This window comes from Crotalus tigris, unplaced genomic scaffold (genome assembly GCF_016545835.1).
Source record: "Crotalus tigris isolate CLP2741 ecotype Arizona unplaced genomic scaffold, ASM1654583v1 scf7180000019189.1338056, whole genome shotgun sequence".
NCBI lineage: Eukaryota > Metazoa > Chordata > Lepidosauria > Squamata > Viperidae > Crotalus > Crotalus tigris.
Window position 1 is genome coordinate 748,333 of NW_024097425.1, and position 13,822 is coordinate 762,154.

At 37.9% G+C, this 13,822-nt stretch overlaps 1 protein-coding gene across 1 annotated transcript; it reads left to right on the forward strand.

Annotated features, from left to right (window-relative positions):
* Positions 1 to 5,473: 5,473 nt before the first annotated feature.
* LOC120315971 (olfactory receptor 2AK2-like) lies at positions 5,474 to 12,195 on the forward strand. The gene is made up of 2 exons (XM_039361060.1): positions 5,474 to 5,790; positions 8,352 to 12,195. The coding sequence occupies exon 2, from the start codon at positions 8,938 to 8,940 to the stop codon at positions 9,856 to 9,858; it is 921 nt and encodes a 306-aa protein (XP_039216994.1). The 5' UTR covers positions 5,474 to 5,790; positions 8,352 to 8,937; the 3' UTR covers positions 9,859 to 12,195.
* Positions 12,196 to 13,822: the final 1,627 nt, after the last annotated feature.

Genomic DNA, 13,822 nt, shown 5'->3' on the forward strand with positions numbered 1-13,822 from the left:
CATGCTGCAATGGTCATAAGTGTGAAAAATGGCCATAAGTTATTTCAGTGCAATTGCAACTTTGAACAGGGTTTTTTTTAGTCATCAAGTTTTTGACACCTTGCTAGGTGGTACTTAAATATTGCCATATCCTAAAAGTGATACAATCGGTGAAAAGTTTGAAAAGTCCTGCCTTAGTGGTCACCAAAGTGAAGGGAGAAAAGTCCTCTGATTAGCTCCCTCCAGCTGGGACAACGCAATCAGTGCTGACAGATGAAATGAGAAGCTGAGAAGCAAGCTGTCAGAAAGGAGATTCTTCAGTGACAACAGCAATGGGTTCTGGGTCAGCAGAAGTGTTTTATACTCTTCTGACTTAACCAGTACCCCTTTTATCTCCTTATTGGCTCTGATTTGCATTAGCAGCACTTCTAATGTTAGAATAAAAAATAGAGGTGACATTGGGCATCCCTGTCTTACACTCTTATTTATGTCAAAGCTTTTGGTATTATCTCCATTAATTATCACGCTGGCCTTTTGTGTTTTATATATTGCCCTCATCATATTCTCAAATTTCCCTCCAAATTTCATATCCTCAATCAGTTGGAACATAAATTGCCAACTTAGACTGTCAAATGCTTTCTGCGCATCCCAAAAAATTAATGCCTGTTTTCCCGGATGTGCTTTGTAATACTCTAAGACATTTAACACCGTTCTCGTATTATTTCTAATTTGTCTTGTAAGTAAAAAATCATTTTGATCTGGGTGTATTATCTCCTGTAATATTAGCTTCAATCTTTCTGCCATTGTAGTCGTGAAAATTTTATAATCAGAATTTAGCAATGAGATTGGCCTATAATTTTTGATCTGTTTGGGGTCTGTGCCTTCTTTTGGGATCAGGGATATGGTAGCTTCTATCCAGGAGTCTGGTACTTTAGCTTTCTCTGACACATCATTATACACATCCAACAGTATCTTTTCAAAGTCCTCATAAAGTGTCTTGTATACTTCCCCTGGGAGGCCATCTGGCCCCGGGGTTTTATTATTTTTTTGTTTTTGCATAGCAGTTTTTAATTCCAAGGCTGTTATTTTCCCATTCAAAATTTCTCTCTGTCCTTCTTTTAATTCTGGCAGACTCTTCGCCTTTAAATATTGTTTAATATTCTCCACATCTATCTTCTCTTTTTTATATAATGTTTCAAAATAGTTCTGGATTATTTCTTTCTTTTTATCCATTTTGTATTGTGACTCTCCATTCTTGTCGTGTAATTCCTGAATAATTCTTTTCTCTTTCTCTTTTTTTAGTTTATAAGAGAGCCATCTTCCAGGTTTATTTGCGTGTTCAAAATAATTTTGTTTTGCTATTTTCAATTATTTTGTTCTTTCCTCTTGATCTATCATATTTAATTTATGTTTAGCCAAAACCATTTCCATTTTAATCAATTCGTCTTGGGGCTCTTTTTGTAATTTAGATTCCAATTTTTTAATTTCTTCCTGGAGTATATATTGTGTTTGCCTTTTCACCTTGTTTTTTCTTGCTGTGTAAGCTATTACTAATCCTCTTAAATATGCTTTCGCAGTGTCCCAAATAATTTGTACTGATGATTGTTGTTTTGTATTTTCTTTAAAAAAAATTCCATTTCCCTTCTACTCCTTGCTATGAATTCTTTGTCTTTCAAAATATAAGAGTTCATTATCCATCTTCTCCTTACTTTTTTCTCTCCCTTCCAAATTATTTGCAAAGGATTGTGATCAGCCCATATGTTTGGCATTATTTCTATTGTCTCAATGTCTTGACCTACTTCTTCATTGGTCCATGCCATGTCTATGCGAGACCAAGATTTATGTGGGTTTGAAAAGAATGTGTATTCTTTTTTTGTTTGATTTTGCTTCCTCCACTGATCTGATAAATTAAATTCATGGGCCAAATAAAAAAAAGTCTCTGGTAATGTTTTCTTTTTCGTATCACTAATATAGTCTTTTTTACATCAACTATTGCATTGTAATCTCCTATTATACAAATATTTCCCTGTCCAAATTCTATAAGTTTCTCATGTAATTTGTAGTAAAATTATTTCTGGTTCTCATTTGGTGCATATATTACCACTAGCAACCATGATTTATGTTTGGTTTGTACTTCTATTGCTAATATTCTTCTATCTGTATCTTGATATTTCAATTTGGCATTAATTTCTTTTCTAATATAAACCACTAATCCTCTCTGCTTTTGTTCAGCTAATGCTGTGTATAATACTCCTAATCTAGGGAACTCTAAATATTTCCTATATTGTTCTTTAATATGTACTTCCTGTAGACAAACTATATCTATATGTTGTTTAGCCAATTTTGTTAGTATTTGTTTTCTTTTTGCAGGTAGATTTAATCCATTTATATTAATGGATAATAGTCTGATCTCTTTTTCCATTTTCTACCTGTGTGTCTATTTATGTGTTTGTCTTATTCTTGGACCTACTCCTTTTTCTTTCCTCTGTCCTTTTTCTTCCTTGCTTTCTGTCCCTCATTCTCTTTCCCTTACTTCCTGTTGTTGGTCTTCCTGGCTTTTAGATTCCAATTCTTCCTTGCTGCTACTCTCTTCCTCCACTCCTTCCACTTGTTCATAGAATTCCTGTGCTTTCTCTAGGTTATCTATCTTAATCCTCCTCTCCCTCCATGATATTAACATCCCTTCCTGAATTAACCATCTGAACGGTATACTTCTTTTAATTAAATAAGCACTAAGGAATCTATATTCCCTTCTCTGTTCTCTTATCTTCTTTGGTACCTGTTCTAGTGTTTGTATTTCCACTCCTTTGTAGATCATTGGATCCTCTCTTGTAATTTTATAAATTATGTCTCTCACCTTTTTCCTAGAAAATCTAATATGCACTTCTCATGGGAGTTTGTTGTGTCTGGCATAATTTGTATGAATTCTATACGCCTCATCAATTTCTATCAGAATCTGTTGTTTGTCCCTTTGTAGGGCCTCGGCAATCAAATCCACCATAACATCACCCAAGTCTTCTTCCTTCTCCTCTACCACATTTTGAAATCTTAGGTAGAATGCCGCCCTATCCATTTCTAGATGGATAATTGATTCCTCCAATTTTTTATTAGTTGCCATCATTTCTGTGTCTAATGTATCAACTTTTTTCCCTAATTTGTCCAACCCCACTTCTACTGTCTGGATTCTTACTTCATTTTTCTCCATTGTTTGTTGGATCATCTCAATTCTATTATCCAATTTATTCATATCCCCTCTCATTTCTACATGATTCTTGGATATTGTCTCCTGCATTTTTAGCATTGTTTCTTGTATAGCAAGAAGTGATGTCTGAATGGTTTGCATATTAGCCATTGCACTCTGTTTTTCTATACCAAACATTCCTTCTAGTGTTCTTTGACCAGGTGGAGATGAGGGTGTCAGTGTTAGACTTGACACCATTTTTTTCCTGTCCTCAGTGTTGCCATGGTTATCCCTTACTTCTCTAATATTTCTATTTCTGAATGTCACTCTATTTAGCCAACAACTTATTTAACTTTATTTTGATTATAAATTTCTAATTTTCCATTTCCCTTCCTCAACTCCTCAGAGACTACCACCACTACCATAGTTCCCCCAACTCTCTCTTTACTAACACTCTTCACTTTCTTTCCTCTTTCTTACTTATCACACAGTTTTCTAGCGATTCAAATTACTTCTCCAATCATATATTATCAATCATTAGTTCATTCTTATCTCTTCCTTTGCTTTCCAAGCCTCATCCATGTTCCTGTCACTTCCAATGTCATCCTTCCCTTCCGCTCACTCTCACGCTCCCCCCTTTCAATCCGATTCAGTTTCTCTCCCCTCTCTTAGTTGAAGACGCCGTCCCTGTCAAGCTCTGGATTTTCCTCCCAATTTCGTCTTTCCGGCCGTCAATCCGTTCCTTTCACTTTCGTCTCCTCTCTTTGCCTCTCCCAACTAAAAACACCATCCCTATTAGGCTCCGGGTTTTCCTTCCAACCTCGTCTCTCTCCTCGTCAATCTGTTCTTTTCGCCTTCGTCTCCTGTCGCGTCCTCTCACCGTCTCTTTCACTTTCCGAAATTTTACTGCACTCCACACTTTCTTCGCACTTTCTCTTTGTCTACTTGGCTTTCCAAGACCTCACCACGATCAGGTCTGTCTCCAACTTTCTTCTCCAAGCACTTTCACCAGGGATCTCTAATGTTCCAAAATGTATTCACTCCTCCGTTCCTCCTAAATCGCCATTTTCTTTTCCTTCCCAAGTATTCTCCTTTCACTTCTCTTGTCTCACAGGCTCCATCAACACCACCTTCACCTCAGCCTCTCAGCTTTATTTCTTCTTTAATCCTCCACCGTTTTCCTTGTATTTGCACTCAAACTTTTACCACAAGGTCTTTATTTCTTTTATGTCATCCTCCTGTTAATCCTCTGGTTGTTAAATCTGTCAACCCACAGCTCTTCCTGCCAGGTCGCCACTTGCATTGAGGATTCCCTCATCAGTTGAGCTTTCTTTCAACACCCACCCTCTTAGACACGTAGATCTTTTTTTTGACTTTTCTATTATTTCATAGAGATATTTTAGACTATTTTAACTCACTCATTAACACAGTCTGTTAAGCTCCTTTTCGCTTCCACATCCTCTGTGATTTTGTCAGGGCCTCAGATCCGCCATCTGTTGATGGCATAAAATTTCCACGCTGGATTTAGGGGGTTTCCTTCATTGTAACGGGTGAACACCTCTCACCTCGTTACTCTTCAGGGTTCACCCTTTCTCACATGTAGTCCTCCAGAATTTTCTGAGCCCCCAAAGGGTCTCCAATCGTAGAAAGATCGGAGTTAAGGGACAGAGACTGTCCTCTTGCCTCCGCACCGCCCTGACGTCACCACCGGAAATCTGCATGCCTTTCTTAATGGGCCAGCCTGCTTGAGTTATTGTTTCAGCTTTTCTGGGGTTACTCAAGTTAATGAGTGAAAAATTGTCTTCACAGCTTGAGCTCATGCCTGGCTGATTGCCTGCAGCTATTTGCTACTGGGGGAAGAGAAGAAAGACAGGAATAAAACTCTGGAGATAGTGTCTTTTATTCTTAGCAGTTTCTTTTCCCGGCTTTTGATTTATCCCTTGCGATTTTGGGCAAAAGTCAAAGGTGGCCTTTTGGGGAGGAGTTTAGGATTTTTCCTATATTCAAAGGATGAATTGTCTGATTCTAAGATCACCATGAAGAGGAACCTTATAAAACTATGTGAGAAGACATTTGAATAATGCAAGGGATAATGCAAACTCCAGACATGGAATAATGCCACGAGATAGAACTTGCTTGAAAACTTTCCAAAGAAAGGATCTACATGTTTTAATGGTAGGAAACACGCATCTTAATTAAAGTCTTGAAAGAAAACTCCCCAAGGTGCAAAAAATACTCCTTAGAGTAATGAAGCTACTATCTCTAAGTTAATACATTCACCTGTACTTGCATGTACATACGTTCAGTGAAATGGCCACTGCTTTGGGAAGAAGCTGCTTTGCTTTTTAGCAGATAAGATCTTGAATTTTTCTTGCAAACTTCTCCAAAGTTTGAACTGCTTTGACCAGAAATCTGAAGAAAGAAGGAGTTGCAACAAGGAGCTATCAAAGGGCAAAGAAGCATTAAAGAAAAGAGTCTGCTTTGACCAGAAATCTGAAGAAAGAAGGAGTTGCAACAAGGAGCTATCAAAGAGTCAGCTGTTTCTTTTTAAAGTCTTGCTGGAGGTGTTTTTCTGAAATTTAATTTCTCTACTGTTAGTTGAATCACAGAATGAAAAGAACAACTGAATGGTAAGCAAAGAGATACTAGCCCCTTTGAAAATAATGATGTATCTTATTCTCTATTTGGTTCTAGGGGCATTTTGAAATGTAATTGTGGATCAGCAAACATTTACAAAGGGGTCATATTTTTTATTCAATATGGCATCATCCCTGCCATTTCTATAACATATAGATCACACTGTGTCTGGAATCTAGCATCTTATTTATCTTTAGGTTAAATATGTGGAAATACATTATTCAAGGAAAGAAAGAATCTTCCTATGAAGTTTAGATCAGGGGTCTTCAAACTTGGCCCTTTTAGGACTTGTGGACTTCAACTCCCAGAATTCCTCAGCCAGTGTGCCTGGCTGAGGAATTCTGGGAGTTGAAGTCCACAAGTCCTAAAAGGGCCAAGTTTGAAGACCCCTGGTTTAGACTGAGCTATGGTTATTGAGCTGTGGGCAATGTTATGCATGTAGATCTTACCCAGCAGCTAGGCTGTAACAAAGAGCTTTTCCCAGGTATCAAGGTGAAATGATTAACACCTATCCTTGGTCAACAGAAAAATAGGAGGTGATTTGCCAGTCCACTCTCAGTCCTATCCAGAGTCCATTGAATCTCTTCTGTGTCATTGCTAGATGATCATGTCTCCAGTACCTGCCCCCTTTGGAAAAACATCTGCCAATCTCTGAAGTAACGCAAGAATGGAGCAGATCTATTTGCAGGAATCTATTCATTTTCTCTAGGCCTTTTCCTGTGCCTCTCACACATGTTATTATTTCGGCCTTTTGTGATATTTCATTCTCACACCATTTCATGGTTGTACCATTGCTTTATATTGTTTTGCTTTGCTATTTGTCTGTTTACAAGATTTTTATGACCCTGCAATTGTTACTACGTCCCTGAGACGTATAGACAATATCTTTATAAGTAGGAGTAAAACCATGCTTTGCCAAGATCAATAACTATAACAATCAATCAGATCAGTTGTACTTAAATGCCAAGACATAATATAATAGATTTAGCACCACTACAAGAAGGAACAACTTCTGAACCTGATCATCAACACTGCTTGTTGGAACAGCCAGGTTTTAACCACCACAGAACAAGTGCCTTACAAATCTTGGGGAAAGTGCTGACCAGAGTAGGGTGACTCCATGTTTCATATGTAGAGAAAAGTAAGGTTTTACACTTAGGAAGGAAAAATCAAATTTATAGGTACAGATTAGGTGAAACCTGGCTCAATAGCAGTAACTGTGAGAGGGATGTTGGGGTCCTAGTGGACAATCACTTAAATATGAGCCAGCAGTATGCTGCAGCTGCCAAAAAAGCCAATGCAGTCCTAGGCTGCATTAACAGAGGGATAGAATCAAGATCATGTAAAATATTAATACTACTTTATAACGCCTTAGTAAGACCACACTTGGAATACTGCATTCAGTTTTGGGCACCATATTATAAAAAAGATGTAGAGACTCTGTTTCTCTTTTCTGCACTCTTTCCAAAGATGATTAAAGGCCTGGGAGCTCTGTCAGTGGAGGCTTTTAAGAAGAGACTGGATAGCCACTGGTCTGTAATGGTATAGGGGAGGGGTAAGCAACCTTGGCTCTTTTATGACTCGTGGACTTCAACTCATAGCTGGCTCAGGAATTCTGGGAGTTGAAGTCCACGAGTCATAAAAGAGCCAAGGTTGCCTACCCCTGGTATAGGGTCTCCTGCTTGTGCAGGTGTTATGTCCTGGGCCAGCAGGCACAGGCTGCAGCGATTGGCCCGGGCAGACCATGTGGATGCCTGGGACAAGAAAGGCTGCTCCCAGCCTTGCGTGCACACGCACGGTGGGAAAAGATCTTTTGCAATGATTGGCCAGCAAGGTATTGTGCAGGGGGGCTATAAAAGGGGGCCACACCATTTTAAAACCTGTTCTGTTGGTGTTTGCGATAAAGGAGAACTGTTGGAACTCGTTGCTTTGTCTCAATTCATCTTTTCCTGAAACAGAATAGCAGGGTATTGGACTAGAAGATCTCCAAGGTCCCTTCCAACTATGTTATTCTGTTATTAATAAGCTACTGTGTCTAATCCTAGGTTAGGAGACAATAACAGAACAGTGTGGACAAGCCTGATTGGAACTGGAGGGAAGGATCCTCCCTGTATCAGCCTGAAACAGTCCAGAAACTCCATTTTAATCCTACATACTGAATCTTACTATCTCTTTTCACCCCTGACATGGGGGGCAATGTGTGACATCTTGAGGTGGCCACTGATATTATCAATGTAAGAGAAAGAGAGCACAGAAAAAAATGTTGCCAGAACATATTTGGATCATAGTTAGAGGCAACTGGGGAAAGATATACTGTAAAGAATTCTATTTAGCATCAAGGTTGAGTTGCATTTCCAAGGATTATCTTGAAAAATAGGATAGGTATGAAGAACTAACTTCTTCAAAGAGCCTTTGAAACTTTATTTGTTTCAAATTGCTTTTACCTGAACTATTAGACTGAACTTTTGAGATAGTTTTACTAGCTAGTTCAATTATTGGATTCATTTATTAGAAAGAGTGTAAGGTTTCTAATTGCCTTTTCTCCTCTTTGCAGCAACGTCCAGGTGGATGTGTCAAAATATACATGATTGTGGGTGTATGGTTGCAATAGAAGCTCCACCCATTTTGTCCAAGCATACCAAAGGGATAGGACTGCAGTTGTGACACTGATCTGCCATCTGTCCCTATGGATACCCATGTTCCTTTGCTAAACAACTTCAAAAAGTATGCCAAGTTTTAATAAGCCATTTTTTAAAAAAAATACTGAGATTTTTTTTCTTTCCAGAATCACCCCACTGGTTTCAATATCTCCAGATAAACAGAACTAATGTTAATATACAGGGTTGTTGTGGGGAAAATAGGAGGAGAGAGGTGGATATGTTTGCTGCCTTGAATTATTTTTGAAAATAATAAAAGTGGAATATAAACAAACAAATATTACTTTAACTCTTTGAAATCTGATGCTTGTAAATCTCTTTTCTAGTTAGGTTTTGCTTTTGAAAACCTTTTCTTCTGTTTATTTTTTGGTTGCATATTTAAATGCTATAAAGTAGGCAATTAAAATAGATAGCTCAAGTAGATACAAAAGACAACTTTGATTCCTACAAACACTTTTTTTTAATTCAAGAAGTGACGGAGGGATGGGACAAGACAATATAACACTGTGGACAGAATTTGTGCTAGCTGGACTTCTCCATCAAAAATCACCCACCATTTTTGTTGGGGTGATTAATTCCATGTTTGTGATTGCCCTGGTAGCAAATAGTCTTCTTCTTTTTCTTATTAAAGTTGATCCACGGCTTCATATCCCAATGTACTTTTTCCTGAGTCAACTGTCTATCATGGACCTCTGCCAAGTTCTTGCAATTGTTCCCATGATGACCGTGAATTTTGCAATCAATAGGTACACCATTTCACTCTATGGGTGTGCTCTCCAAATTTTTGTCACCCTGGCAGTGGGAGGAGCTGAATGCCTCATCCTGGCTACCATGGCCTACGACAGATATGTGGCTATCTGTAGGCCTCTGCAATATCCAGTCCTCCTGAGGAGTAAAATATGCTGTCTTATGTCACTGTGTGCCTGGTTTTGGTCTTGTGTGCAAGCGTTGATTTGTTCTCTCTATGTCCTGCCTCTTCCTTACTGCAAGACTAATGTGATTATCCACAATTTATGCGAGTATCCAGCCCTCATACAATTGTCTTGTTCTGATAATTCTGCCTTTGAAAAGGCAGTATATCTTGGATGTTTTCTGCTTTTTCTCATCCCTATTTCAGTCATCCTTGCTTCATATCTTGCCATCCTTTTGCAAGTTCTCCGGATGAAGTCCACAGAAAGGAGCCACAAAGCCTTGCGCACCTGCTTGTCCCACTTGTGTGTGGTGGGGTTCTTCTATGGAGCGGCCATTTTGACCTACATGACACCCATATCCTCCTATTCAGCAGAAAAAGCCGTTATTAACTCTGTGTTTACAACTATTTTCCCTCCCATGATTAACCCTTTCATATATAGCCTGAGGAACCAGGATGTTTCAGCTGCATTCCGAAAGCTCATTGCAAAATAAATCCTGGGTAAACCATATTTTATTTATCTATGGGATTTATATCCCACTGTGATCTTGTATTCTTGTGTGTATAGGCTGTGAGAGGAAAAATTAAAAGGTCCACTTTATGATTAAATCATTAACAAGATTAATACAAGATGAATATTATTGTTGTGATGTCTGTGATTGTTAATTTATTTTTAACAACCACCTATGCCATAGGAATAAACAAAAAAAAGAGATGGTAGAGGAGTTGAAAATCACTGTAATCCTTTTTGGAATAGCTGAGTTAATAGTTTTGATAGTTAAATAAACTTGCTCAGTGACTGAACAGTGCAATGTGTTGAAACCCAAGATGTGTGTCTTCTCTGTCATAGCATCTATAGCAGGAGTCTTCAAACTTGGCCCTCTTATGACTTGTGGATTTCAAATCCCAGAATTCCTCAGCCAGCTTGCCTGGCTGAGGAATTCTGGGAGTTGAAATCCACAAGTCATAAAAGAGCCACGTTTGAAGACCCCTGATCTACAGTCTGAAATAGTACCTCCCTGAAAGATCAGTGTGATTCTGAACCTGATGGAGTTCCAGAAGTGTTAAAAAACCAGACTATTATCCCAGGCTTTAGGATAAGATGGCAGCTGAACTTCTGTTCAGTGTGTTTGATATGGAACTTGCTTGGACGTACATATAGGTAGTCCTCATTTAGTGATCACAATTGGGATTGGCAACTCCATCACTAAGTGGAGGGATCCTTTTCTTTTCCCCAGACACCAGCCCTTTGGAATGCTCAACCCAAAGTTGAGATCCAAAGTATTGGGTTCCAACTCTACAAAACACCAGAATGATAAGGCCAATGTGAATAATGAACTCAAAAAATTAACAGACATTCAACCCTTAAGTATGAAATATACATTTATAATTTAATTGAAATGTGAATCATATATATTCCTTCCTTCCTTCCTTCCTTCCTTCCTTCCTTCCTTCCTTCCTTCCTTCCTTCCTTCCTTCCTTCCTTCCTTCCTTCCTTCCTTCCCTCCTTCCAACAAGTATATATAAATGTAATGAATGTACTATGGGGAAATGGAATCAGCATCAGAGCCTACCACCCTAATGTTTTACACGCAGGTTGCTTATTGAAAATAGAACAGTTGCCGGAATTCCTGCACAGCTACTTCCTTAATAACTCTGACTAATCAATATCTAGATAAATAGTTCTTGTATTTAACTGTTCCAATCCAGGCACTTGCCTGAGAAGCTTGATATGATCCTATTGCCAATGTCCACATGATCAAAGGCCCAATAATTAATTGTTTAGGAATGGAAAAATATTGTCTTATCTGATTATGACTTTGGAGAAAGAATTTTTAAAGCTGTTATTATGTATGCGCATTTGAGCATAGCAGAATTCTAAATTGGACTCCAGGGACTCATTTTTTCAGATGTAATATTCACCTCACTCCCAAAATACATGCAGGGAGGTAGATTGTACTGAGAGATAATAAACCAAATTGACATTTTAAAAAACGTAAATTGCAAGGAGTGGTACAGATTATTTAAGCATTGTGTTATTTATCCAATTTTATGCAAATTGTGGGTACAAAATTAGGAAGTCCAAACAAATAATCACTTCCCCACCCAGAATTATTTTATAGAGGATATGGATGGCATAAAAATTAATAAATAAAAATAATTAATTAACTTATCTTTCAGAATTACCTTTGTATCAGTGCATATTTAACAAAGACTAGCTCATAATTCCTTCTTCTTACAATAACAGGAATAAATACTTGTTTAAGGCAACATACGTTTTTCAGAAATAAGATTAATAATAATAAGATTCCATTCTGTCACTGTTCTAAGATTTACAGTGTATTTCCATTACATTCTACATGAGCTTAGACACAATCCAGTCAGATAAAGAAGGAATGAAAGAGAGGTTGCTTTTTGACTCTCTGCATCAAAACTGGTTATATTTTTTTATCAGATTTTCTTCATGTTTTCATCATTCTGTTTGGAAACAGCCTCCTTTCCTTTTTAATCAAAATAGGTCCAGGTTCTTTAAAAGTCTTTTTTCTTCTGTCAATTGTATATCATGGACTTCAGCCAGGACCTTGCAATTAATTGTTCCTAGGATTTTTTTTTTTCATGTGTTGTGAAAAGTAGGTCTGAAGGCATGGGGGCCGCTAATTCAGTTGAGGAACACCTGTTGTCTGGTAAGATGGCTAATGATGGACACATTGTGTGACAACTGTACAAAATGCGAAGTCTTTTTCAAAGGCAATCCCAGTCAAAATGAGTTGCAATGGTCTGAGATAGGAATCGGCAACCTTAAACATTTGGACCCGTTTCCCACAAAAAAAGAAAACACTGGGAGCCACAAAACCCTTTTGACATCTAAAATGAAGATAACACTGCATACATCATTTTTTTTACCTTTATGCTATGTATAAAAAAACTATAGTGTGTTGCATTTATGAAATCAATGAACTGCTACAAAGAAAACAAATTTTTATTTCTGCATGCAACAAAAACATTTTGAACTCCAAAAAAAAGACACTAGGTTGAAGGTTACTTTCAAATAAAATACTCAGTGTCTATTTAAGTCCTCCTTGCATTTATGAAATAAAAAGCTGAATTTAAATTATCCACCTGCAGCAAACCCAAAATGCTGTCTGCTTCTGTGTGCCGTCATCATTTTATTGCATTTACTGGAGCGTACAGTCAGCTGTCAACTTGAATTAAAAAAGGACTATTTCACTGAACAATGTCAAATATATATTTGCAAAATAATAGCCAATTAAAATATTTATTTTACTTGGTTAATGTGATTTTTATTTCTCAACATCAGCACACAGCATCTGCACATCAGGCCTGTAAGACGTCACCTTCATCTTCAAACCGGATTGTAAGCTGTTGTCTGTGAGGCGTGAGCATATAATTTGTTTTTAATATAATTCATGTTGAAGAAGAAGATCTGGACAGACTTGAACACTGGGCACTGTCTTAGAAAATGAAATTCAGTGGTGAAAAAAGTAAGGTTCTACATTTAGGCAAGAAAAACCAAATGTACAGGTATAGTAGAGGGGGTATCTTGCTCAATAGTAGTAACTGTGAGAGGGATCTCAGACTCCTAGTGGACAATCATTCAAATATGAGCCAGCAGTGTGCTGCAGCTGCCAAAAAAAGCCAATACAGTGCTAGGCTGCATTAACAGAGCGATAGAATCAAGGTCACATGAAGTATTGATATCACTTTACAATGCCTTGGTAAGGCCAAACTTGAAATACTGCATCCAGTTTTGGTTACCACGATGTAAAAAAGAGGTTGAGACTCTAGAAAGAGTACAGAGAAGAACAAGAAAGATGATTAGGGAACTGGGGGCTAAAACATATAAGGAACGGTTGCTGGAATTGGGTATGTCTAGTTTAATGAAGAGAAGCACGAGGGGGGACATGATAGCAGTGTTCGAATATCTCAAGGGCTGCCACAAAGAAGAGGGAGTCAAGCTATTCTCCAAAGCTCCTGAAGGCAGGACAAGAAGCAACGGATTTTAAACTAATCAAGGAGAGAAACAACCTAGAACTAAGGAGAAACTTCCTGACAGTTAGAACAATTAACCAGTGGAACAACCTGCCTCCAGAAACAGTGAATGCTCCAACACTGGAAGTTTTTAAGAAGAGATTGGACAGCTATTTGTCCGAAATGGTATAGGGTTTCCTGCCTGAGCAGGGGATTGGACTAGATGACCTCCAAGATCCCTTCCAACTTTATTATTATTATTATTATTATTATTATTATTATTATTATTATTATTATTATTATTATTATTATTATTATGGATCATCGCAGAGTCAGCCAGATGTTCAGACTGGATTTGGCATTTTGTCTACCTATCGAGTCCTTACCCAGGACCTGGGATAGGCAGATGTGGATGTTTGATGGTATTACAGGTATCGTCGCAGGATGGAAGCAGTTCCTAGTAAGGCC

Bases quoted from the DNA above. Each gene is read 5' to 3' on its own strand.
- LOC120315971 (XM_039361060.1), top strand. From the start codon at position 8,938: ATGGGACAAGACAATATAACACTGTGGACAGAATTTGTGCTAGCTGGA.